We start from the raw sequence: 27118 nt of genomic DNA on the forward strand, positions 1-27118 counted from the left end.
TCAGCTACCAACGTGACAATGAGCTTTGACCTCAGGCCCTTTTGAGTGAAATTCCTGGGCCTGTTGTTGAGATCAGCTTTAGAACAACAACCAAATATTGAGGAACTGCTGAGAGGAGATGTCATTTTATTACGGAGATGCTATGGGAGACCAAGCTCTGAAACAGTGTCAGGAAAACAGTTATACAGGTTTCACGTGTTTTAAAAATATTAATAATGGGTACATTTTTCAGGATAGTCAGCTAAACACAAACAATTATGTAGGAACATAAAAAACATAAATAACAATATGGGTAATGCTAACAAATTAAGAGGGATAAAACAAGGTACAGGCCTGCACTGGGATACAAATAGACATCATTTGTGGACAGTGATGGAAAGCTGATCAGTATTGACAAACACCCATAAAATCACCTTTCTAATAGACTCCTTGAGCTCCTGGTTCCTCATGCTGTAGATGAGGGGGTTCAGTGCTGGAGGCACCACTGAGTACAGAACAGACACCACCAGGTCCAGGGATGGGGAGGAGATGGATGGGGGGGCTTCAGGTAGGCAAACATGGCAGTGCTGAGGAACAGGGAGACCACGGCCAGGTGAGGGAGGCAGGTGGAAAAGGCTTTGTGCAGTCCCTGCTCAGAGGGGATCCTCAGCACGGCCCTGAAGATCTGCACATAGGACACCACTATGAACACAAAACACATGAAAACTAAACAGGCACTGACCACAATAAGGCCAAGTTCCCTGAGGTAGGAGTGTGAGCAGGAGAGCTTGAGGATCTGGGGGATTTCGCAGAAGAACTGGTCCAGGGCATTGCCCTTGCACAGGGGCAGTGAAAATGTATTGGCCGTGTGCAGCAGAGCATTGAGAAACCCAGTGCCCCAGGCAGCTGCTGCCATGTGGACACAAGCTCTGCTGCCCAGGAGGGTCCCGTAGTGCAGGGGTTTGCAGATGGCAACGTAGCGGTCATAGGACATGACGGTGAGGAGACAATACTCTGCTGTGATTAAGAAGAGAAACAAAAAGAGTTGTGTCGCACATCCCAAGTATGAGATGGCCCTGGAATCCCAGAGGGAACTGGCCATGGACTTGGGGAGAATGGTGGAGATGGTGCCCAGGTCGAGGAGGGTGAGGTTGAGCAGGAAGAAGTACATGGGGGTGTGGAGGTGCTGGTCCCAGGCTATGGTGGTGATGATGAGGCCGTTGCCCAGGAGGGCAGCCAGGTAGATGCCCAGGAAGAGCCAGAAGTACAAGAGCTGCAGCTCCCGTGTGTCTGTGAACGCCAGGAGGAGAAACTGGGTGATGGAGCTGCTGTTGGACATCCTCTGCCTCTGGGCATGGGGCACTGTGGAAACAGGAGAGCACGTTGACAAATCAGGACAGAGTTCTCCCAGAAAATCTCTTCCCCGCCTCAACCAACATCCCTCTTCTACTCCCACCTGTGCCACCACATACAGAAATGTGAATTGTTCTCTCCTTTTTGGCAGCCCCTGTGGTCATCTCCCTGGCTGGAGCGTTGGTTTGTGCTTTCTGATTGTGCTGTGAGGATCAGGGCCTCTTCCTGTGGGCTCCCAAGGAGTCAACCCTGCCCTACAGCACCGGGACCTGGGAAAGGGGGGGAGTTCTTGTGTTTATACATAAGCATAATCTACTTATATCGTAATCATAATTCACAATATCATGCCAGGGAAGCACTGGGATGTCCTAAAGCCATTCTGACTGGGACAGAATAGGCTCATTCCCCAGCCCCACATGTCGCACATCCCAGAGCCCCACAGGGCATGATGGGCTTAGGGAATTTGCTCCCACAGAGACATCTCCTGCCAGGAGCTGTTTCTCTGTCCCCATGTCTCCTCCCTGTCACTGCTCTCAGTGTCAGTCTGTCCCACCCCCTGTGTGCTCAGCTCTTCCCTGCACAAACCTCCTGGCAGCTCAGCACTGCCCAGGAACATCTCTGTGTGTGTGCGGATTCTGCTGAGAATATCACACCAGCCCTAAAGGGGCTGGAAAGGAGATGTTGCTGCTCTGTGAGCCAGAGAGCGTTGAATTGCGCTCTCAGAGAAAAATCAATATTTGGAGTTTCAGCACTTTCTCCGTAACTGCAAGACATATTTCCACCTTACCTTTCCTAGCCAGCCAGCCAAGAGTAGAGGACAAAAGGCAATAATTGCTTCCCTCTCAGATAATCCCTGCCTTGTTGTGCCTCTTGGAATGTCCCTGGGGGTGAGTTGTCAGCAACTCTGATCCACACAGCACCCTCTCAAAGGCAGAATGACCCTGTCCTGCCCGGGATCACTCCTTCCCCCCACAGCTTCTCCCCTCCTTGTTGCTGGGATCTCCCCGGGCAGGCTGAGCGCTGACCCTGGCAGGCGGCAGAGTCCCTGCCCGGCACAGCCCTGGGGTGCAGGGACCCTGCTCTGCAGGACAGCCCTGGGCACCCCTGGGTGCTCACCCGGCTTCACGGCTGTTCAACATGGCCTGACAAGAGCCCCGTTCTTACAGATCCCACAAGCTGTGCCTGTGCCAGTTTCAGGAGATGCCTCCAGGAGCTACAGCTGCACTGCCCTGCACCCAGAGACTTACCATGGCAAGGGCTGCAAAGGTTTCTCCTCCAGTGAGCTCTCAGTCATCCTCCAGTCCTGACCACCTTTAATCTCTCTCTGCCTTGCTCGTCTCCCGAGATCCCCAGGCAGAGCCCTCAGCCCTGCTGCGTGTGCAGAGGAGCTGCTCCTGGGCAGAGCTGTCTCTCTGCAGCGCTGCCGCTGCCATGAGCTCCCTGTGTCCCAGGAGCCCAGCCCAGCTCAGCAGCACAGGAGCAGCCCAGGGCACTTTAATGACCCCTCTGGTGGCTTTGGTGCTGAATCCATGGACCTCAGACCCTGGAGGAAGTTGATGAAACCTCTCAAGAAGTCAAAGTCAGATTCAAACTCCAAAGTTTATTGTAAGGTTTATGGGTCACACTGAGGGACACAACTGAGAAACAATACTCAGGTTTGGTTAGAGAAGAAAACTGGAGGCAGAGATGACAGGTCAGGAAAAGCAAAGTAAAGGTCTCTCTGATGCTGCGTGAACCTGGATGTGTTTCATTAACCAAAGGCACAAGCCCTGACCCCCAACCCTGGGAAGGCAGATCCTGTCCCTCCCACGTTGCCCAGGGCCCTTCCTGGGACAGTGTGATGTGGGGCTGTGCAAGGCCAAGGGCAGGACTATGGTCCCACACCTCCCAGGTTCCTGGCTGGGGACAAGGAGGGTTTGGAGCTCATTGACAACATTTCCTGACACGGGTGACTGAGGAGTCAGTGGGGTGAGGTGCCCTGTGGGACTTCACACTTACAAACCAGAAAGAGTTGGTCAGGATGGAACAGTCAGGGATGGAAAGTGGAGCTGAGGCTCCTGGGAGATGAGAACAAGGCCAAGAGCAGGATTTCAGCAGAGCAAGCTTTGGCCTGCTGAGGGACCTGCTTGGGTCCTATGGGATATGACCTTGGTGTCTGCAGTGCTTTTCTCTCCCATTTCCTCCCTCCTCTCTCCCACCTGCTGTTGTGCAGCGTTTTTTACCCTTTCTCAAATACAATATCCCAGAGGTGCTGCCAGCATCACTGAGTGGCTCAGATTTGGCAAGGAGTGGGTCCATCTTGGAGCAGCTGAAATCGGCTCTGACATCAATCTCCTGTTGTCTTCTCAGAGCGGTGACAACTGTAGCACACCCACACTCACCCCCAGTCCCAAGACTTTGTCATGTAAGCCCAGTACAGGGTGACAACATGTTGTGTGCCACAAATTACTTGATCATGGAGAAGAAATGGATCTTCTGTCGGCAACTCGAGCAACTCACCAGTCAATGAGTACTATCCTATGGGGAACTGTAATTGCCCTGACATTCACTGGCCAGGCAAAGCTGCAGCTGCCAACAGTCCAAAGGATCTTGGGCCAAATGCACAACATGTCTGCATTGTGGGCCAATGAGAGTGATGCTCAACTGGATCTGGAACTGGGAAACAAGGAAGGGCTGGTGAGGGATGTGAACATCAGTGTCCACCTTGGCTGTTGTGACCAGGACACAGTGGGGTCCCAGGCACCAGAGGGGAGGGAGGAAGGCCAGCAGCAGAGCACAGGCTGGTGGGCTCCAGAGGAGAAGACTTGGACATACTGGGGGATGGTGAGCAAAGTGGTGCCATGGAAGTAGATCTGAAGGGTGAAGGAGCTCAGGAAATCTGATAATCCTTACAGGACAGGCTGCTCCAAGCACAAGAATGATCTCTCCAAGTACCCATGAAAAGAAGTATTTATCTCGTGAGGCTGCTCCTCTGAACTGATGGAGCTGCAGGGCACAAAGGCAGCACACAGGAGGTGGAATCAGGGGAAGCTGCAAAGGAGGAATTTAGAAACCTTGTCCATGGATGTGGGGATGATGACAAAGCTGCCCTGGACTTGGTACCTGCAGGGGAGGCTGAGGGCAGCAAGATGAGCTGATACAGCTTCCTTACCAAAAAAGAATAGACCAGGGTTAAATAGACCTGCTGCTGAAGTTCATAAGAGTAGAATCAGAAAGGACTGAGGTTCTTCATGGCTTCTTTGCCTCCATCTTCACCAGCAAGGTCTCCTGGACTTTGTTCCTGAAGGCAGGAGTCTGGAGAACACCCAGCAGTGGATGGGGCTCAAGTCAGGGGTGACCTGAGCAAACTCAGACGCCATTACAGAACAGGAGATGGGTCGCTTAACCAGCTCCTGAACACAAGTATCGCTGTGCTGTGGCACCCGAGACTGCCAGGGACACCCACCTTTGATCCAGAGGAGTGTGACCCCTCTTGAGGTGTTCTGAACTATCTCCTCATTCAAGTGGTGATTTAGGCACCCACTTTTCTGGCATATTCAGTCTTTATCAGGAGACGCTCCATACCGATATGAACTGGAGTCTGCTGATAACACCTGTTCTGGAAAGGGAGGGAAGGGCGAGCAGGGAAGGGAATAGAAGAAATTTGGCTTTATTGCTATTTATTATGGAAATGCTCTCTGTTTGGCTATTCCTGAAATCTCTCTAATCATCCACACCAGACTTGAAGCCTTTAGGAAAATGCTGCACAGAGCCTTGGCTTGTAAGAGCATTTTAGATGTTAATGAGCCCTCTGCTGCCATGATCCTGAACTGCAGCTACTGAGAGAATGAACAAACGTCTAATGAAGTGAAAGGCAGAAGCAAACTGCAAGTTTCTGAGGGTGTTTGGACCCCATGAAGGGCCGTCACTGACACAGCTGTGAAGGAAACAACCAGTGCAGGTCCCTGTCCCTGGAGGCTGGTGAAGGAAAGACTTGGAGACACTGGTTCCAGGTGGTGAGGACAATGTGGAGGTGGCTCTGGTGCCATGTCAGCCCTTGATGCTTGTTCATCACCAGAATGGCTGAGCCCTGACCCCTGGGACCTGGTAGATTTTTCTCCAAAGTTTTTCAAGGCTTTTCCTATGGTCAGGGTGAGTGTTTTGTGTTTTGGGGGTGGTGTTTATGTCAAGTGCTGTTGCTTTAACTGCAAGGCTCTGGTGCTCTGTGGAATTGGAAATGCCTGTGAGCAAATCACAACTCATCCAGCTTCTTTCATACACCTGGCAATGGTCACCAGTCACCTCAATGTCCCAGTCCCACACTTGCTTGAATCCCCTATTTGGATCCATACCCATCACTGCAGGAGGTTCATGGATCCACCAGGCTCATGGATGATTCCTGAGGACCATCCAAGTGTGGGCAGTGTAAGAGAGGAGCAGAGCAGGGTCAGCTCATGGGCCATGACTGAGCACAGCCACCCCAGCAGCAGCCGTTCCCCATCTCCCAGGCACAGCCATGCCCACAGCATGCAAATGGCACTGCCATATAGGATTAGCCCAAGAGAGGCCTTTCTTCCTTCCGTATTCCCAGGAAAATCTTCCTCCTGTTCCTCCTCCACCTGCAGACATCAACTGCTTTCCATTTCTGGGCTCAGACATGGCTGGAAGGGTTCACTGAAGCCATCAGCCATCTCATTGCTTCTCCATGACATGCCGTGACCCTCTCCCACACCTACACGTGGCAAATCACAGCTGTTCAGGCCTCCCGCTCTTCAGAAGAGGCCTTGAGCTTCTTGCTTCTTCTTGGTGCTTTTTTGGGTCAGGGCAAAAGAAAAAGGATGCAAAAGTTGTGGTCAGGGCTGTTTGGGGGCACTTGTAAAGCAGCCCTGCACCTCATGTGAATTATTCCTGTGCTCAGGGTGAACCTGAGAGCTTTGTCTAAATGGAAAACATTAAGGGGTAGGAAGGACAGCATCATTCAGGCTGGATGGGACCTCAGGAGGTGTCCTGACCAACCTCCTGCTCACAGCAGGGTCAGACCAGATTGCTCAGGGCTTTATCCAAACACATCTTGGTCACTTTCTGGGACAGAGTGGGTGCGCACTCCTGGGAAACAGCTTCCAGTGCTGGACTATCCTCATGACTGGGAAGTTTCTCCTTTTACCTACTGTCCTTCCAAGCCCAACCATCCAGCTTGCTTTATAGCCATTTACTTGAACATCAAAGCAGACCATAATATCCTGCCTTGGACATGTGAATATTGCAGGGGATGATGATGGATGCCTTGCTGACTTGCAAGTAAAATACCATAACAATTGTCCCCACATCCAGCAACCCTTTCGTTTCCTCACAGAAAGCAAAAAGGATGGACAGGCACAGTCCACCCTGCGTAAACCTCTTTACATGTTTAGACTGAGTTTTGACCTGGGCTGTTGCTGTGCTTGGAGGCTGCTGTCCTTGCAGACCAGATGAACTCACTCCTGCCACCCTGCCTGGCAGTTCATTCCATCCGTGTCACAGCTCTGTCTGCAGCACTGACAGCTCCAGCTCCCCAGTCAGGTCCCTGGCTGAGGACATTGCCTCACATCTGGGCTGAGCCACCCCAGCTGTGGCACCAGCCCAGCTCTGACCTGCCACAAGAAACCTGGTACCAAGTGTCCAAGAGCCCATGTGTGCAAAGGCTTTGAATCAGAGCACACACATGACATGGCCAGAGAATGATGAATGTCTCTCTAGACCTAGGAGTGTAAAACCAGAACAAAATGCCTAAATTCCTTTAACTGAGGATATTCCTTCCCCAGTTTGCAGAAATTAGATCCTTTGCTGTAATATTCCCGGTGTCCTGTCTAATGATGGGAGAAGAAAATACGATTCTCAAACCGATTTATTTTTTAAAATGAAAAGTACAATGCTGGAAAGAAATGTCTCTGAAGAGGAGAGAGAATCAACATCACTGATTACTTCAACTTCGAAGCTGTGCCATTGGAGCCCCAGGGACACCTGGAGGAGCCCAGAGGGGACAGAGAAAGGGACATCATGGGCTGCTCCTGTGCTGCTGAGCTGGGCTGGGCTCCTGGGACACAGGGAGCTCATGGCAGCGGCAGCGCTGCAGAGAGACAGCTCTGCCCAGGAGCAGCTCCTCTGCACACGCAGCAGGGCTGAGGGCTCTGCCTGCAGCACTGAGGGCACAGGAGCCAGGCACAGAGAGATTAAAGGCAATGTGGGGTGGTTGGTTGCTGAGGATTCAATGAGACAAATCACAGTTCTAACACGGTAAGTCTCTGGCTGTAGGACAATGCAGCTGCATTTCCTGGAGGGAGACCCTAAGCTGGTACATTCCACAATTTACAGGATCTGTCAGGTCTCTCTCACAGTATCTCTGTTGTAGAGGATAAGAACACACTCCAGAGCAGGGCTTCTCTGCTGCACTCTCAGAGGAACAGGGAATGACGACAACTTCTGCTGAGCATGACTACAGGGGGAGCACCCTGGGGTGCCCAGGGCTGTCCTGCAGAGCAGGGTCCCTGCACCCCAGGGCTGTGCCGGGCAGGGACTCTGCCGCCTGCCAGGGTCAGCGCTCAGCCTGCCCGGGGAGATCCCAACAACACTGAGGGCAGAAGATGTGGGTGGAAGGAGTGACCCCCAAAATGACAGGGTCCTTCTGCTGTGGAGAGGGTTCTGTGCGGGTCAGTGGTGCTCACAGATGCAGATCACCCCCAGGTTTTTTCAAGGGGATGCCTCAAGGAGAAGATCAATGCAAGGATTACCAGACAGATAAGGAGCTTTCCTGAGCCTGTCTTTTCAGTTTCCTCTCCCAAGGGGTGGGGGGTGCAGGAAAGGATAAAATGAAAATGAGCTCTCATGCTTAAACAAGTCACTGAGACTCCTGAACTGCAACTCTGAGTGATCAGTCCATCTGCCAGAAGGCTCATGACATCCCTTCCCCACCCCTCTGCCTGTGCACAGCACCTGCATCACCTTGGCTGGACCCGTCAGCCTTAGTCTGACCTGTCCTGTTTTCCAGCCTGCAAACAGGAAGATGCCCCCAGGCAGTGCCCTGTGAACAGGCAGGATCTGTAGGGCCAGGGGGAGGGCACAGAGGGTGGGATGGTCTGTGAGCACTGACAGGGAAGAGACATGGACAGGGAAACACCTCCCAGGGGAGAATCTCCAGGCAGCAGGGAAATGATCAGAAAGGAGAGGAAACCAAACCCGGAATGGTTATGGGAGGGAGAACAGAGAAAACTCTGTATGACCCCCTGTAGTGCAGATCCCTCCTGTGAGCAGCCCCCTGGGCTCCTGTCCCACCCAGCAAAGCCTCTGCCCTCAGGGCCGGGGGCTCCAAGGCATGAAGCAGCTCCTGTGCAGCCAGAGCTCCAGTTCCTCTGCAGAGCACAGGGGCTGAGAGCAGCTGCCCGGCAGTGTTGGTGTCTGGGAGGTGCTGCACAGCTGGGGAAGGGTGACGCTGTCTGAGTGCCCGGCTGCCTCTGCCCTGGCCTCTCTCACACCCACCCTCACCGCATTGTCCTTCTTGCTCCCCTGCTCTGGGTCATTGCTGTTGGGATCTTGTTCTTGCTGTCAGGCTCTCTGGGGATGGCAGTTTCAGCTGCAGAGTCACAGCCTGATCTTGTGGGTCCTTTCCTGCAGGTGTGTCCATGGGCACACGTGTCCCAGCTTTGCTATGACCTGTGGGCTGTGGGCAATGCAGTCTGTGGGGCTGGGGAATGAGCTGTGTGTGTCCTGGGCTAAATGTGGGGTGCTGAGACCTTAGGAAAGGGTGAGACCTGTCATGGTCTGAGGTGGATCCCTCTGCTCTCAGCAGTGCCTGGTGGCTTTTCAGGGTAACATGGGAGTGTGATCAGCCCCCATCTCAGAAAGGTGCCAGCCCAGGGCAGCTGGAGCAAGACAGAGGGACAGAGCAGCTGCCCTCACTCTGCACTGACCCACAGGCATCCTCTGGTCTCGCAGGACTCGCTCTGTTCTCCCTGAGTGCAGCAGAAATGCTGCGGGTTTCTGACACCCAACAACACTCTGCAGTGAATATGGAGGGAGGTGTAAAAAAACCTGGAAAGCCCAAACTACCTTCACCATCTCTGTTCCTTATCACTGGGAAAGCAAGTGCTGACAGCCCTTCTGTGTTAGCAGAACCAGGACAGTCCCCAGTGTTCCTGTGGCCCCACTTGTGAAGAGCTGGGCTGACTTAACGTGAGCCCATGGGCAGAGGCCCTGCTCTTGGTTGCACATTTTCCAGCACTGCACAGGGCTGCAGCCACAGTGCTGGAGAAAGTTCTCCTAGGAAATGAAAAGGGTGTCTGTGTGTGACAGGGGAGGGTCTATGGGACTTGGTATCATTTTTGTTGTAGAACTCTTCCCTGGCTTCTCACTGTCTTTTTTCTCCTCATGACAGCACCCCATGCTCAGGAAAAGCCAATGTCCAACAGCAGCTCCATCACCCAGTTCCTCCTCCTGCCGTTCACAGACACACGGGAGCTGCAGCTCTTGCACTTCTGGCTCTTCCTGGGCATCTACCTGGCTGCCCTCCTGGGCAACGGCCTCATCATCACCACCATAGCCTGGGACCAGCACCTCCACACCCCCATGTACTTCTTCCTGCTCAACCTCGCCCTCCTCGACCTGGGCTGCATCTCCACCATTGTCCCCAAATCCATGGCAAACTCCCTCTGGGACACCAGGGCCATCTCCTACACAGGATGTGCTGCACAGATATTTTGTTTTTTGTTCTCTATAACAGCAGAATATTCTATTCTGACCATCATGTCCTACGACCGCTATGTTGCCATCTGCAAACCCCTGCACTACGGGACCCTCCTGGGCAGCAGAGCTTGTGTCCACATGGCAGCAGCTGCCTGGGCCACTGGGTTTCTCACTGCTCTGCTGCACACGGCCAATACATTTTCACTGCCCCTGTGCAAGGGCAATGCCCTGGGCCAGTTCTTCTGTGAAATCCCCCAGATCCTCAAGCTCTCCTGCTCACACTCCTACCTCAGGGAAATTGGGCTTCTTGCTTTCATTGGTTTTCTGGTTTTGGGATGTTTTGTGTTCATTGTGGTGTCCTACGTGCAGATCTTGAGGGCCGTGCTGAGGATCCCCTCTGAGCAGGGACGGCACAAAGCCTTTTCCACCTGCCTCCCTCACCTGGCCGTGGTCTCTCTGTTCTTCAGCACTGCCATGTTTACCCACCTGAAGCCCCCCTCTGTCTCCTCCCCCATCCTGGATCTGGTGGTGTCTGTTGTGTACTCTTTGGTGCCTCCAGCAGTGAACCCCCTCATCTACAGCATGAGGAACCAGGAGCTCAAGGATGCCCTGAGGAAACTACTTCAATACTCACTACTTCAGGTTAATAAGTTTCACGGTATCTCACTAGGGCTGCAATAGAAATAGCCAGGACTAACTTTTCTTCTTATGTGTCTCTATTTTTCCATAGTGCTTTTGCTGGGCTTTGTATTTTGGTTTGTGTCTGTAATAACATAATTCTTGGCCTCCTGCTTGTCTTGTCTTGTATCAAAGACCTCTTGTACATATATATATGCACTCCTTGGTTTTTGATAAACTCAATAAATAAAGCAGTAGAAAACAATTTGTCTCAGGTCCCATCTCTTCACTCTTCTCTGGAGCTGAGGGCTCAGCCCCAGGATGCAGGAGGGTCCAGACAAATGCTGCCTCATGGAGGAGCAGCCCTGGTGGCCTTGGGGCTGCCCATGGGCACCTCAGTGGTCTCTCCCCCTCTGCCGCCAGTGACTCGAGGCTGCTGCTTCCCTGGAGCTGTGGCCAAGGGCAACAGCAGGATGCTGCCTTTTCAGTGCTGGTGTCTCCTCACAGAGACACCGGCTTTGTGGAAACTGCAGTGGAGCTGGAGCACAGGATTGATTTCGAGCTCAGGGGAGGTCTCATGGAGAGCAGATACCGGTCCACAGTCACATCGCACACTGCCTACTGGTCATATATGGATATCACTCTTTCCCTTCTAACCTTCCTGTGCAAACATGACCAAGAAGACACCGACGCATCCAGTTTAAACACTCTTGGAATTTTGGACTGGGGATGGGGCGGGATGGAAAAGGCGATTTGAAAACAAATGACTGTGCCCTTGGATTTGTGGGGTTCCTAAGGTCTCATGTAACTTGAGACAGTCCTGTTGTCCCTACAGTGGCATCCCTGAGGCTGCAGAGAAGCGGAGGCGATGTGAACCACTTGATCAGAGCTGTGTCTGTGCAAACAGCACCATAAACCCAGGGGCTCCTCAGGGCAGGGCAGAAGACTGGACGCCTCTTCCAGAGCTGGTGTCAGGAATACAGCCCAGGTGCTGCTCCCTCAAAAGGACTTCTGCTCTTTTGGGGTTCTTGATGGATTCAGGGAGACAGGCTCAGAGTCCCAGGGGGGTGTGTTAGGGACCAAGGGCTGGACTAAGAGCTTCCTTCTTGTTTGCACATTTCCAAGAAGACTTTAACAGGTCTTGGACTTACCTGCCTGTTGCTGCCCCACCTGCAATAGGAATGATGGCAGATGTCTCCTGGAGAGGAACTGTGTGCACCCAGGAGAGCTCAGGGGATCTCCAGGGAGAGCATGGGAATAAACTTTGGAAGGAGGGGCAGGTTACTCAGGAGGAATACAAGAATTCTGTGAGGTTATGGAGGAAGAGAACTAGAAGGGCCAAAGCCCAACCGGACCTACACCTGGGTACTGCTGTAAAAGGCAACAAGAAAAGTTGCTATAAATGTATAATCAATAAGAGGAGGGCTAAGCGGAATCTCCATCTTCTGATGGATGGAGAGGGAAACACAGTGACAAAGGATGAGGGAAAGGCTGAGGTGCTAAATGCCTTCTTTGCCTCAGTCTTTAATAGTCAGAACAGTTGTGCTCCAGGTACCCAGCCCCTGAGCCAGAAGACAAAGATGGGGAGCAGAGTGACTCCCAAATAATACAAGGGGAAATGGTTGGTGACCTGCTGCTCCACTGGGACACCCACAAGGCTATGGGGTCAGATGGGATACACGCAAGGGTGCTGAGGGAGCTGGCGGAGGGGATCACTGAGCCACTTTCTGTTATCTATCAGCAATCCTGGCTAACTGGGGCAGTCCCAGTTCACTGGAAGTTGACTAACATGACACCCATCTAGAGGAAGGGCCAGAAAGACGATCTGGGGAACTACAGGCTTGTCAGTCTAACCTAGGTGATGGGCAAGGTCATGGAGCAGATGATCTTGAGTAACATCACACAGAACACATACCAGAGAACCATGTGGTCAGGTCCAGTCAACATGGGTTTAAGAAAGGCAGGTCCTGTTTGACCAACCTGACCTCCTTCTATGACAGGGTGACCCAATTAGTGGATGAGGGAAAGGCTGTGGGTGTTGTGTCCTTAGACTGCAGTAAAGCCTTTGACACCATATCCCACAGAATCTCCTGGAGAAGCTGCAGCTCATGGCCTGGATGGTGTATCTGCGATGGGTAAAGAACTGGCTGGAGAGCCAGGCCCAAGGGGTTGTGGTGAACGGAGCCAAATCCAATTGGTGACAGGTCATGAGTGGTGTCTCCAGAGCTCAGTATTGAACTCAGTTCTACTTATTCTCTATCACTGATCTGGATGAGGAGATCAAGTGCACCCTCAGTAAGTTTGCAGATGACACCAGGTTGGGTGGGAGTGTTGATCAACTGAAGGGTGGGAAGGCCAACAGAGGGATCTGGACCAGCTGCATTGTTGGGCTGAGGTCAATTGTTCCGAGTGCAGCATGTGGGTCACAATAACCCCAGGCAGTGTTACAGGCTCAGGGATGAGCGACTGGAAAATTGCCTGTTTGAAAGGGATCTTGGGATGTTGAATGAAAGCAGCTGAACATTAGCCAGCCTGTGCCCAGGTGGACAAAAAGGCCACCAACAGTATCCTGGATTGAATCAGGAATGGTACGGCCAGCAGGACTACAGAAGTGATTGTGCCGCTGTACTTTGCACTGGTGAGGTCCCACCTTGAATCCTGTGTTCAGTTTTGGGTCCCTCTTCATTAGAAGGACATTGAGGCACTAGAGGAAGTGCAGCGGAGGCAACAAAACTGCTGAGGGGCTGGAGCACAAGTGTGGTGAGGAGCGGTTGAGGGAGCTGGGGCTGTTCAGCCTTGAGAACAGGAGGCTGAGGGGAGACCTTATCTCTGTCTACAACTACCTGAAAGTAGGTTGGAACATGGAGGGTGTTGATTTCTTCTCCCAATTAGTAAGTGATAGGACAAGAGGAAATGGCCCCAAATTGCACCAGAGGAGGTTTAGATTGAATATTAGGAAAAAAAGTCTTCCTGGAAAGCGTTGTCATGTGGTGGAACAGGCTGCCCAGGGCAGTGGTGGAGTCACCATCTCTGCAGGTGTTTTAAAGGCATTTAGATGAGGTTCTTAGGGACACGGTTTAGTTCTAGATTTAGGTTGTGGTTGGACTCAATGGTCCTGAGGGTCTCTTCCGACTGAAATAATTCTATGATTCAATGATATCAACTGGAAAATTCTTCTATCACATCTTCTAAGTGTTCTTCACATATCCGCCTCTTCACCTACAGTCCTGAAACTTATCTAATTAGATGCACAAGTGTTGAATAATAATTGTAAATGAGGAAAGCACCATCGCTCTATCAGTCTGGTCTGATACCTGCCCATCCCAGGCAAACACCTCAGGTACACGGGGCCTCTCAAGGTTTGCACTGGGTGCTTAGAGTGAGACCATGGAGCTCAGCCTGAAAACTTGAGAAGTCCCCTCAAAACCTGAAACCCAAACCAACCCAACAACAACAATAAAAAGAACAGAAATCCCCACAGTCTCTTTTTTAATCAGATGAAATAATTCAATATTTCTAATAAAATGTCTGTGGAATTTCTATCCTTCCAAAATATGAATTTTCAGAATGTGTACGGACTGTGGGAGATGAAACGTTGGCCTTTCCCTGTGCTTGCAGTGCCAGGACTCTGTCTATCACTACGTGTATTTAATCCCCTGCACATCCAGGAGTTTCCACCTGTCCTCACCCAGCTCCCCGTGTCTGAACTCATCTCTTCAGAAGCCTGTCTGGACATTTGCACTTTCCATCGCTCCCCAGAGGTTCTTCACCTCTCACTCTTGGCTCATTCAGAGCCTCTCAGCTCTCACTCTGCTTTGAGCTTCAGGCAGGTCAAGTCTTTCAGCAGTTGCTCTCGTACTCCCTACAGGCAACTCTTCAATTATGGCAATGGACCTCGCTGGAAACTACTTAATTTAACCACAGAACTGAGAAACATCATTAAGTTCTATTGTGTTTTCTTTTTTTTTCTCCTTTTTTTTCTGTTTCCTCTAATTAAAAATTCCCCGGTGCCTGTTTACATCCAGTTCTCTAAGGAAACATGAAGCAATCCTGCGAAGAAGCTGTAACAATCAGTGCAAACTTCAATGCAGAATCTGATGTAAAGAAATGTGCTGTAAATCCCAGGGGCCAATGAGCAGAACAGGGAGTTTGGGGAGCTGGTTATAGATTTCCTGCTAACAGTTTGAGTAAAGAAACATTCTTCACAGAACTGCTCTGTTTATTTGACACCTTTGAGGTCTCCTCCTCTGCCTGTATTTTTATTTTCTTGTTTCTCCACCTCTTCCTTCTTCCAAAACATTTCCAAGGGAAAGATTCCTTGAATCACAGAGCAACTCAGGTGTGAACATCATCTTGTCTCACTGTCCTGCTCAGGGCAGGGTGACCCAGGTGAGGTTGTCCAAGGCCTCTTCCCAGCCTTGCACCATCCACAAAGGAGCTGAAGGTTCACTGTGTCACATCATACAGGGGAAGAATAAAGATATTCGACAGTGTTGGCCCAAGTGCTGGTCCCTGAGGGATTCCACTGTGTCCCCATCCCTGCACACAGTGAATGCTGCAGGTGAGGCCGCCCCAGCACAGAGCAGCGCGGGACAATCCCCTCGCTGCCTGGCTGGCCGTGCTGTGCTGGCTGCACCCAGGACACGGTCCCTCTTGGCTCCAGGGACACTGGTGGCTCATGTTCAACTTGCTGTTGACCAGACCCTCAGATCCCTCTCTGCAGAGCTGCTCTGCAGCATCTCATCTCCCAGTCTGTATGTACAGACAGGGTTGACGTGTCCCAGGTGCAAAATGGCACCCCTGAATATCTGACAGCATTGGCGCTCACTTCGGTTCATCTCACCTCACATACATGATGTTCACACTGACATCTGATCTGTACAATGCAAACATTGACTTCTGACCTACTCATTCAGTGTCTTTTCAGGTAAGGACAAAGAACCTCTGTGAACTGGGGTGAGAGGTCCAGGCTGGAAATAAAGGCTGTGAGGGATTAGTCCATGATGATTGGGGCAGATTTGATGGGGTGTCCAGTGCACAGGGGCACAGCCCAGCCCCTGCTCTGCTGGTCCTGCAGGTCTCTGGCAGGAGCCTGGCTGTGAGAGGACACTGCTGTGTGCCAGCCCTGCACACGCACACTGTTCAGCTGTACAATGGTGTTTCATATATAGGTCACTTTCTTGGGCATGTTCTTGAGATAATTTTTTTAAGAAGACATCAACCTTCAGATCCTGCCCTGAGGAGATCACCTTTCTATCTGGAAAGGCTGTTGTGAGGCCAGCTCTGTCACAGCAGTGCCCATTGCCTGTCCCTGCCTGCGCCCACAGCACTGACACACAGCAGGACGGTGACCAAGCTGCCAGAGCACTCAGGCCTTGCACCAACACCAGGGATGAGAAGGAGAGTGTGGGAGTGGAACCAGAACAGCTCTGGAAGAACAAGCGCTGCTGCTCCCTGGCAGGGCTGCTATGCTGGACTCTTTTCCCCTCCTCTCATGAACACAGGAACCATCCCTGGAGCTCTAAAAATGGGCTTGCAGGAAGGATATAGTGATAAACAAGTCACTAAAGAGCTTTTTATTTTGTTTAGAGACAAGGAGAGCACGGCTTCTCATTTACACAGCCAACAGTTATAAAAGAAAATCCAATAGTGAATTAGAAATGGGATGACAACATTATCAGAATAAGAAAGCAACTAATAAAATCAAAAAATCCAGATGACAGGCTGGACCTGTAATTAGTTACATTAAAATGTCTATGTAGAACCAGATGGGAAATTTATTGCTTTAGAAAATACTAGGATATGAGTTTCCACAGGGCATCTTTGAGCTCCTGGCTCCTCATGCTGTAGATGAGGGGGTTCACTGCTGGAGGCACCACTGAGTACAGAACAGACACCACCAGGTCCAGGGATGGGGAGGATATGGAGAGGGGCTTCAGGTGGGCAAACATGCCAGTGCTGATGAACAGGGAGACCACGGCCAGGTGAGGGAGGCAGGTGGAAAAGGCTTTGTGCCGTCCCTGCTCAGAGGGGATCCTCAGCACGGCCCTCAAGATCTGCACATAGGACACCACAATGAACACAAAACAGCCAAATGCTAAACAGACGCTGACCACAAGAAGCCCAAGTTCCCTGAGGTAGGAGAGTGAGCAGGAGAGCTTGAGGATCTGGGGGATTTCACAGAAGAACTGGCCCAGGGCATTGCCCTTGCACAGGGGCAGTGAAAATGTATTGGCCGTGTGCAGCAGAGCATTGAGAAACCCAGTGGCCCAGGCAGCTGCTGCCATGTGGACACAAGCTCTGCTGCCCAGGAGGGTCCCGTAGTGCAGGGGTTTGCAGATGGCAACGTAGCGGTCGTACGACATGACGGTGAGAAGGTAAAACTCTGCTGAAACTAAAAAGACAAACAGAAAGAGTTGTGTAGCACACCCTCCATAGGAAATGACCTTGGTGTCCCACAGAGAGTTGGCCATGGACTTGGGGACAATGGTGGAGATGCAGCACAGGTCGAGGAGGGCGAGGTTGAGCAGGAAGAAGTACATGGGGGTGTGGAGGTGCTGGTCCCAGGCTATGGTGGTGATGATGAGGCCGTTGCCCAGGAGGGCAGCCAGGTAGATGCCCAGGAAGAGCCAGAAGTGCAAGAGCTGCAGCTCCCGTGTGTCTGTGAACGGCAGGAGGAGGAACTGGGTGATGGAGCTGCTGTTGGACATTTGCTTTTCCTGAACATGGGGCGCTGTCATGAGGAAAAAAAAGACAGTGAGAAGCCAGGGAAGAGTTCTGCGACAAAAATGATACCAAGTCCCATAGACCCTCCCCTGTCACACACAGACACCCTTTTCTTTTCCTAGGAGAACTTTCTCCAGCACTGTGGCTGGAGCCCTGCTTGGTGCTGGAAAATGTGCAACCAAGAGCAGGGACTCTGCCCATGGGCTCACGTTGAGTCAGCCCAGCTCTGCAGAAGTGGGGCCACAGGAACGGTGGGGACTGTCCTGGTTCTGCTAAAACAGAAGGGCTGTCAGAACTTGCTTTCCCATTGAAAGGGAACAGAGATGGTGAAGGTAGTTTGGGCTTTCCAGGTTTTTTTACACCTCCCTCCATATTCACTGCGGAGTGTTGTTGGGTGTCAGAAACCCTCAGCATTTCTGCTGCACTCAGGGAGAACAGAGCGAGTCCTGCGAGACCAGAGGGTGCCTGTGGGTCAGTGCAGAGTGAGGGCAGCTGCTCTGTCCCTCTGTCTTGCCCCAGCTGCCCTGGGCTGGCACCTTTCTGAGATGGAGGCTGATCACACTCCCATGTTACCCTGAAAAGCCACCAGGCACTGCTGAGGGCAGAGGGACCCACCTCAGACCATGACAGCTCTCACCCTTTCCGAAGGTCTCAGCACCCAACGTTTAGCCTAGAACACACACAGCTCATTCCCCAGCCCCACAGACTGCATTGCCCACAGCCCACAGGTCAGAGCAAAGCTGGGACACGTGTGCCCATGGACACACCTGCAGGAAAGGACCCACAAGCTCAGGCTGTGACTCTGCAGCTGAAACTGCCATCCCCAGAGAGCCTGACAGCAAGAACAAGATCCCAACAGCAGTGACCCAGAGCAGGGGAGCAAGAAGGAAAATGCGGTGAGGGTGGGTGTGAGAGAGGCCAGGGCAGAGGCAGCCGGGCACTCAGACAGCGTCACCCTTCCCCAGCTGTGCAGCACCTCCCAGACACCAACACTGCCGGGCAGCTGCTCTCAGCCCCTGTGCTCTGCAGAGGAACTGGAGCTCTGGCTGCACAGGAGCTGCTTCATGCCTTGGAGCCCCCGGCCCTGAGGGCAGAGGCTTTGCTGGGTGGGACAGGAGCCCAGGGGGCTGCTCACAGGAGGGATCTGCACTGCAGGGGATCACAGGCACTTTTCTCTCTTCTCCCTCCCATAACAGAGAGGTTTGGTTTCCTCTCATTTCTGATCATTTCCCTGCTGCCTGGAGATTCTCCCCTGGGAGGTGTTTCCCTGTCCATGTCTCTTCCCTGTCAGTGCTCACAGACCATCCCACCCTCTGTGCCCTCCCCCTGGCCCTACAGATCCTGCCTGTTCACAGGGCACTGCCTGGGGGCATCTTCCTGTTTGCAGGCTGGAAAACAGGACAGGTCAGACTAAGGCTGACGGGTCCAGCCAAGGTGATGCAGGTGCTGTGCACAGGCAGAGGGGTGGGGAAGGGATGTCATGAGCCTTCTGGCAGATGTACTGATCACTCAGAGTTGCAGTTCAGGAGTCTCAGTGACTTGTTTAAGCACCACATCTGCATATCTTTTAAACACCTCCCGCAATGGAAGCTCCAATGCTGAGCTGGCAGGACACCACTGTCTGCAGTTGGACATAAGATACTGGTCATGGCTGTGAGTTCAGCCCTCGCTGGCAGAATGTCTCACACCCTCACTGAGGAGGGCAGGGGGCTGGGAGATGGGAGCATGTTTCAGTTTCCCGATCCCAGCACAGAGCCCAAACCATCCTGCCCTTGGACTCTGGATCCCATTTCCTGAGATGTAAAGCTGGTGGCCTTCTGAGGATAATCATGTTAAAGGCATGAATAATCCTTCAGGTGTTTGTGTAATATGTCTAGGAATGTCAGTTGTATATGCTTATATTTACATATCTGTAAAATAGTACTCTGCATCTGTGGTCACCCCTCTGGCAACGACAATTAAATAGGCATTTGCACTATAAGGCTCCATACCTCATCCACAAGCACACATCTAAGTGGTTCAGATGAAGGGTGTCTGGCAAACGTCACCCTTTGTGTCCCCAGGTGATGGACACTGCTCATGTGCCTCTGCAGAGAGTGGCAGGAGCTGGATCCCCTTCTCGGGACAGACTCCTTCCAGGAGAGACACAGACACAGGGGGAACTCATCAGGGCTTTACGGCATTTCACTCAGCATCAGTTTGACATATTGGGTGCTGTCCTGTGACTGCCCTTTCTGCACAAATGATCATACAAACACAACCATTTAGTGAGACATGGCCATAAAGGGGCTGTTATGGACAAGAAAGCTCACCATGAACTGTGGAGAGAGCAAGGAAGTTTATAATAAGCACCAGGAAGAATCAGGAAGCTCGAGGCCTCTTCTGAAGAGCGGGAGGCCTGAGCAGCCGTGATTGGCCATTGTAGGTGTGGGAGAGGGTCAGGGCATGTCAGGGAGAAGCAATGAGATGGCTGATGGCTTCAGTGAACCCTTCCAGCCACGTCTGAGCCCAGAAATGGAAAGCAGTTGATGTCTGCAGGTGGAGGAGGAACAGGAGGAAGATTTTCCTGGGAATACGGAAGGAAGAATGGCCTCTCTTGGGCTAATCATGTATGGCAGTGACATTTGCATGCTGTGGGCATGGCTGTGCCTGGGAGATGGGGAACGGCTGCTGCTGGGGTGGCTGTGCTCAGTCATGGCCCATGAGCTGACCCTGCTCTGCTCCTCTCTTACACTGCCCACACTTGGATGGTCCTCAGGAATCATCCATGAGCCTGGTGGATCCATGAACCTCCTGCAGTGATGGGTATGGATCCAAAAGGAGGATTCAAGCAAGTGTGAGATAGGCACATTGAGGTGACTGGTGACCATTGCCAGGTGTATGAAAGAAGCTGGATGAGTTGTGATTTGCTCACAGGCATTTCCAACTCCACAAAAAAGCAGAGTCTTGCAGTTAAAGCAACAGCACTTGACATAAACACCACCCAAAAAACACAAAACACTCACCCTGACCACAGGAAAAGCCTTGAAAAACATTGGAGAAAGATCTACCAGGTCCCAGTGGTCAGGGCTCAGCCATTCTGGTGATGAACAAGCATCAAGGGCTGACATGGCACCAGAGCCACCGCCACATGGCCCTCACCACCTGGAACCAGTGTCTCCAAGTCTTTCCTTCAGCAGCCTCCAGGGACAGGGACCTGCACTGGTTGTTTCCTTCACAGCTGTGTCAGTGACGGCCCTTCATGGGGTCCCAAACACCCTCAGAAACTTGGTATTGCTTCTGGCTTTCACTCCATTAGAGGTTTGTTCATTCTCTCAGTTTCTGCAGTTCAGGATCACGGCAGCAGAGGGCTCGCTAACATCTAAAATGCTCTTACAAGCCAAGGCTCTGTGCATCATTTTCCTAAAGCTTTTGAGTCCGGTGTGAATGATTAGGGAGATTTCAGAACTGTTGCCAAACACAGAGCATATCCATGATAAATAATAATAAAGCCAGATTTCTTATATTTCCGTCCCCCTCCCAATGCCCTCATTTCCAAAACAGCTGTTATCAACAATCTCCAGTATATACTGATCTAGGGAATCGCCTGGTAAAGACAGAATGTGTCAGAGAAGTGGGTGCTAAAGCATCACTTGAGCAAGGAGACAGTCCAGGACAGCTCAAGAGGAATCACACAACTCTGGACCAAGAGGTGGGTGTCCCTGGCAATCTCAGGTGCTGTGCACAGCGATACTTGTGTTCAGGAGCTGGTCAAGTGACCCATCTCCTGTTCTGCAACAGTGTCTGAGTTTGCTCAGGTCACCCCTGACTTGAGCCCCATCCACTGCTGGGTGTTCTCCAGACTCCTGCCTTCAGGAACAAAGGCCCAGGAGACCTTGCTAGTGAAGATGGAGGCAAAGAAGCCATGAGGAACCTCAGTCCTGTCTAATTCTACTCTTACGAATTTCAGCAGCAGGCCCACATTCTCCCTTTCTGTTCTTTTACTGCAAGTGAAGAAGTGTCAGCTCATCTTTGTGTCCTCAGTCTCTCCTTCAGGTATGAATTCCAGGGCAGCTTTGGCATCATCCCCATATCCATGGACAAGGTTTCTAAATTCCTCCTTTGCAGCTTCCCCTGCTTCCACCTCCTGTGTGCTGCCTTTTTGCCCTTCAGCTCCAACATTTCAGATGGGCAGCCTTACAAGATTAATGCTTCTTTTCATGGGAATTTGGAGAGATCATTCTTGTGCTTGGAGCAGGCTGTCCAGAAAGGATTATCAGATTTCCTGAGCTCCCTTACCCTTCAGATCTGCTTCCCATGGCACCACCTCAATCAGCCTCCCCAGTATGTCCAAGTCTTCTCCTCTGGATTCTACCAGCCTGTGCTCTGCTGCTGGCCTTCCTCCCTCCCCTCTGGTGCCTGGGACCCCTCTGTGTCCTGGTCACAACAGCCAAGGTGGACACTGATGTTCACATCCCTCACCAGCTATTCCTTGTTTCCCAGTTCCAGATCCAGGTGAGCATCACTCTCATTGGCCCACAATGCAGTCACGTTAAGCAGTTGGCCCAAGATCCTATGGACTGATGGCACTTGCCACTTTGCCAGGCCAGTTAATGTCAGAGCAATTACAGTTCCCCATAGGAACCTGCTCATTGACTGGTGACTTCCTCAAGTTGCTGACAGAAGATCTTGTCCATTTCTTCTACATGATCATGTAATTTGCAACACCCAACACATTGTCACTCTCTGTTGGGTTTACATGACAAACTCTTGGAACTGGGGGTAGGTGTGGTTGTGCTACAGTTGTCACCTCTCTGACAAGACAACAGGAGTTTGACCAATGTCAGACAGAGCCGATTTCAGCTGCTCCAAGATGGACCCACTTCTTGCCAAATCTGAGCCACTCAGTGATGCTGGCAGCACCTCTGGGATATTGTATTTGAGAAAGGGTAAAAAACGCTGCACAACAGCAGGTGGGAGAGAGGAGGGAGGAAATGGGAGAGAAAAGCTCTGCAGACACCAAGGTCATATCCCATAGGACCCAAGCAGGTCCCTCAGCAGGCCAAAGCTTGCTCTCCTGAAATCCTGCTCTTGGCCTTGTTCTCATCTCCCAGGAGCCTCAGCTCCACTTTCCATCCCTGACTGTTCCATCCTGACCAACTCTTTCTGGTTTGTAAGTGTGAAGTCCCACAGGGCACCTCACCCCACTGACTCCTCAGCCACCCGTGTCAGGAAATGTTGTCAATGAGCTCCAAACACTCCTTGTCCCCAGGCAGGAACCTGGGAGTTGTGGGACCATAGTCCTGCCCTTGGCCTTGCACAGCCCCACATCACACTGTCCCAGGAAGGGCCCTGGGCAGTGTGGGAGGGACAGGATCTGTGTTCCCAGGGCTGGGGGTCAGATCTTGGCCCTTTGGTTAATGAAACACATCCAGGTTTACTCAGCATCAGAGAGACCTTTACTTTGCTTTTCCTGACCTGTCATCTCTGCCTCCAGTTTTCTTCTCTAACCAAACCTGAGTATTGTTTCTCAGTTGTGTCCCTCAGTGTGACCCATAAACCTTACAATAAACTTTGGAGTTTGAATCTGACTTTGACTTCTTGAGATGTTTCATCAACTTCCTCCAGGGTCTGAGGTCCATGGACTCAGCACCCAACCCACCAGAGGGGTCATTAAAGCGCCTTGGGCTGCTCCTGTGCTGCTGAGCTGGGCTGGGCTCCTGGGACACAGGGAGCTCATGGCAGCGGCAGCGCTGCAGAGAGACAGCTCTGCCCAGGAGCAGCTCCTCTGCACACGCAGCAGGGCTGAGGGCTCTGCCTGCAGCACTGAGGGCACAGGAGCCAGGCACAGAGAGATTAAAGGCAATGTGGGGTGGTTGGTTGCTGAGGATTCAATGAGACAAATCACAGTTCTAACACGGTAAGTCTCTGGCTGTAGGACAATGCAGCTGCATTTCCTGGAGGGAGACCCTAAGCTGGTACATTCCACAATTTACAGGATCTGTCAGGTCTCTCTCACAGTATCTCTGTTGTAGAGGATAAGAACACACTCCAGAGCAGGGCTTCTCTGCTGCACTCTCAGAGGAACAGGGAATGACGACAACTTCTGCTGAGCATGACTACAGGGGGAGCACCCTGGGGTGCCCAGGGCTGTCCTGCAGAGCAGGGTCCCTGCACCCCAGGGCTGTGCCGGGCAGGGACTCTGCCGCCTGCCAGGGTCAGCGCTCAGCCTGCCCGGGGAGATCCCAACAACACTGAGGGCAGAAGATGTGGGTGGAAGGAGTGACCCCCAAAATGACAGGGTCCTTCTGCTGTGGAGAGGGTTCTGTGCGGGTCAGTGGTGCTCACAGATGCAGATCACCCCCAGGTTTTTTCAAGGGGATGCCTCAAGGAGAAGATCAATGCAAGGATTACCAGACAGATAAGGAGCTTTCCTGAGCCTGTCTTTTCAGTTTCCTCTCCCAAGGGGTGGGGGGTGCAGGAAAGGATAAAATGAAAATGAGCTCTCATGCTTAAACAAGTCACTGAGACTCCTGAACTGCAACTCTGAGTGATCAGTCCATCTGCCAGAAGGCTCATGACATCCCTTCCCCACCCCTCTGCCTGTGCACAGCACCTGCATCACCTTGGCTGGACCCGTCAGCCTTAGTCTGACCTGTCCTGTTTTCCAGCCTGCAAACAGGAAGATGCCCCCAGGCAGTGCCCTGTGAACAGGCAGGATCTGTAGGGCCAGGGGGAGGGCACAGAGGGTGGGATGGTCTGTGAGCACTGACAGGGAAGAGACATGGACAGGGAAACACCTCCCAGGGGAGAATCTCCAGGCAGCAGGGAAATGATCAGAAAGGAGAGGAAACCAAACCCGGAATGGTTATGGGAGGGAGAACAGAGAAAACTCTGTATGACCCCCTGTAGTGCAGATCCCTCCTGTGAGCAGCCCCCTGGGCTCCTGTCCCACCCAGCAAAGCCTCTGCCCTCAGGGCCGGGGGCTCCAAGGCATGAAGCAGCTCCTGTGCAGCCAGAGCTCCAGTTCCTCTGCAGAGCACAGGGGCTGAGAGCAGCTGCCCGGCAGTGTTGGTGTCTGGGAGGTGCTGCACAGCTGGGGAAGGGTGACGCTGTCTGAGTGCCCGGCTGCCTCTGCCCTGGCCTCTCTCACACCCACCCTCACCGCATTGTCCTTCTTGCTCCCCTGCTCTGGGTCATTGCTGTTGGGATCTTGTTCTTGCTGTCAGGCTCTCTGGGGATGGCAGTTTCAGCTGCAGAGTCACAGCCTGATCTTGTGGGTCCTTTCCTGCAGGTGTGTCCATGGGCACACGTGTCCCAGCTTTGCTATGACCTGTGGGCTGTGGGCAATGCAGTCTGTGGGGCTGGGGAATGAGCTGTGTGTGTCCTGGGCTAAATGTGGGGTGCTGAGACCTTAGGAAAGGGTGAGACCTGTCATGGTCTGAGGTGGATCCCTCTGCTCTCAGCAGTGCCTGGTGGCTTTTCAGGGTAACATGGGAGTGTGATCAGCCCCCATCTCAGAAAGGTGCCAGCCCAGGGCAGCTGGAGCAAGACAGAGGGACAGAGCAGCTGCCCTCACTCTGCACTGACCCACAGGCATCCTCTGGTCTCGCAGGACTCGCTCTGTTCTCCCTGAGTGCAGCAGAAATGCTGCGGGTTTCTGACACCCAACAACACTCTGCAGTGAATATGGAGGGAGGTGTAAAAAAACCTGGAAAGCCCAAACTACCTTCACCATCTCTGTTCCTTATCACTGGGAAAGCAAGTGCTGACAGCCCTTCTGTGTTAGCAGAACCAGGACAGTCCCCAGTGTTCCTGTGGCCCCACTTGTGAAGAGCTGGGCTGACTTAACGTGAGCCCATGGGCAGAGGCCCTGCTCTTGGTTGCACATTTTCCAGCACTGCACAGGGCTGCAGCCACAGTGCTGGAGAAAGTTCTCCTAGGAAATGAAAAGGGTGTCTGTGTGTGACAGGGGAGGGTCTATGGGACTTGGTATCATTTTTGTTGTAGAACTCTTCCCTGGCTTCTCACTGTCTTTTTTCTCCTCATGACAGCACCCCATGCTCAGGAAAAGCCAATGTCCAACAGCAGCTCCATCACCCAGTTCCTCCTCCTGCCGTTCACAGACACACGGGAGCTGCAGCTCTTGCACTTCTGGCTCTTCCTGGGCATCTACCTGGCTGCCCTCCTGGGCAACGGCCTCATCATCACCACCATAGCCTGGGACCAGCACCTCCACACCCCCATGTACTTCTTCCTGCTCAACCTCGCCCTCCTCGACCTGGGCTGCATCTCCACCATTGTCCCCAAATCCATGGCAAACTCCCTCTGGGACACCAGGGCCATCTCCTACACAGGATGTGCTGCACAGATATTTTGTTTTTTGTTCTCTATAACAGCAGAATATTCTATTCTGACCATCATGTCCTACGACCGCTATGTTGCCATCTGCAAACCCCTGCACTACGGGACCCTCCTGGGCAGCAGAGCTTGTGTCCACATGGCAGCAGCTGCCTGGGCCACTGGGTTTCTCACTGCTCTGCTGCACACGGCCAATACATTTTCACTGCCCCTGTGCAAGGGCAATGCCCTGGGCCAGTTCTTCTGTGAAATCCCCCAGATCCTCAAGCTCTCCTGCTCACACTCCTACCTCAGGGAAATTGGGCTTCTTGCTTTCATTGGTTTTCTGGTTTTGGGATGTTTTGTGTTCATTGTGGTGTCCTACGTGCAGATCTTGAGGGCCGTGCTGAGGATCCCCTCTGAGCAGGGACGGCACAAAGCCTTTTCCACCTGCCTCCCTCACCTGGCCGTGGTCTCTCTGTTCTTCAGCACTGCCATGTTTACCCACCTGAAGCCCCCCTCTGTCTCCTCCCCCATCCTGGATCTGGTGGTGTCTGTTGTGTACTCTTTGGTGCCTCCAGCAGTGAACCCCCTCATCTACAGCATGAGGAACCAGGAGCTCAAGGATGCCCTGAGGAAACTACTTCAATACTCACTACTTCAGGTTAATAAGTTTCACGGTATCTCACTAGGGCTGCAATAGAAATAGCCAGGACTAACTTTTCTTCTTATGTGTCTCTATTTTTCCATAGTGCTTTTGCTGGGCTTTGTATTTTGGTTTGTGTCTGTAATAACATAATTCTTGGCCTCCTGCTTGTCTTGTCTTGTATCAAAGACCTCTTGTACATATATATATGCACTCCTTGGTTTTTGATAAACTCAATAAATAAAGCAGTAGAAAACAATTTGTCTCAGGTCCCATCTCTTCACTCTTCTCTGGAGCTGAGGGCTCAGCCCCAGGATGCAGGAGGGTCCAGACAAATGCTGCCTCATGGAGGAGCAGCCCTGGTGGCCTTGGGGCTGCCCATGGGCACCTCAGTGGTCTCTCCCCCTCTGCCGCCAGTGACTCGAGGCTGCTGCTTCCCTGGAGCTGTGGCCAAGGGCAACAGCAGGATGCTGCCTTTTCAGTGCTGGTGTCTCCTCACAGAGACACCGGCTTTGTGGAAACTGCAGTGGAGCTGGAGCACAGGATTGATTTCGAGCTCAGGGGAGGTCTCATGGAGAGCAGATACCGGTCCACAGTCACATCGCACACTGCCTACTGGTCATATATGGATATCACTCTTTCCCTTCTAACCTTCCTGTGCAAACATGACCAAGAAGACACCGACGCATCCAGTTTAAACACTCTTGGAATTTTGGACTGGGGATGGGGCGGGATGGAAAAGGCGATTTGAAAACAAATGACTGTGCCCTTGGATTTGTGGGG

At 52.3% G+C, this 27118-nt stretch overlaps 1 protein-coding gene and 1 pseudogene across 1 annotated transcript; both read right to left on the reverse strand.

Annotated features, from left to right (window-relative positions):
* Window positions 1-356: 356 nt before the first annotated feature.
* On the reverse strand, window positions 357-1318 carry LOC135577902 (olfactory receptor 14A16-like; annotated as a pseudogene).
* Window positions 1319-16439: 15121 nt separating this feature from the next.
* On the reverse strand, window positions 16440-17354 carry LOC135577903 (olfactory receptor 14J1-like). Its single transcript, XM_065048020.1, has one exon. The coding sequence runs from the start codon at window positions 17352-17354 to the stop codon at window positions 16440-16442; it is 915 nt and encodes a 304-aa protein (XP_064904092.1).
* Between the last annotated feature and the right edge of the window lie 9764 nt (window positions 17355-27118).

This window comes from Columba livia, unplaced genomic scaffold (assembly GCF_036013475.1).
Source record: "Columba livia isolate bColLiv1 breed racing homer unplaced genomic scaffold, bColLiv1.pat.W.v2 Scaffold_178, whole genome shotgun sequence".
NCBI lineage: Eukaryota > Metazoa > Chordata > Aves > Columbiformes > Columbidae > Columba > Columba livia.

Bases quoted from the DNA above. Each gene is read 5' to 3' on its own strand.
- LOC135577903 (XM_065048020.1), bottom strand. From the start codon at position 17,354: ATGTCCAACAGCAGCTCCATCACCCAGTTCCTCCTCCTGCCGTTCACA.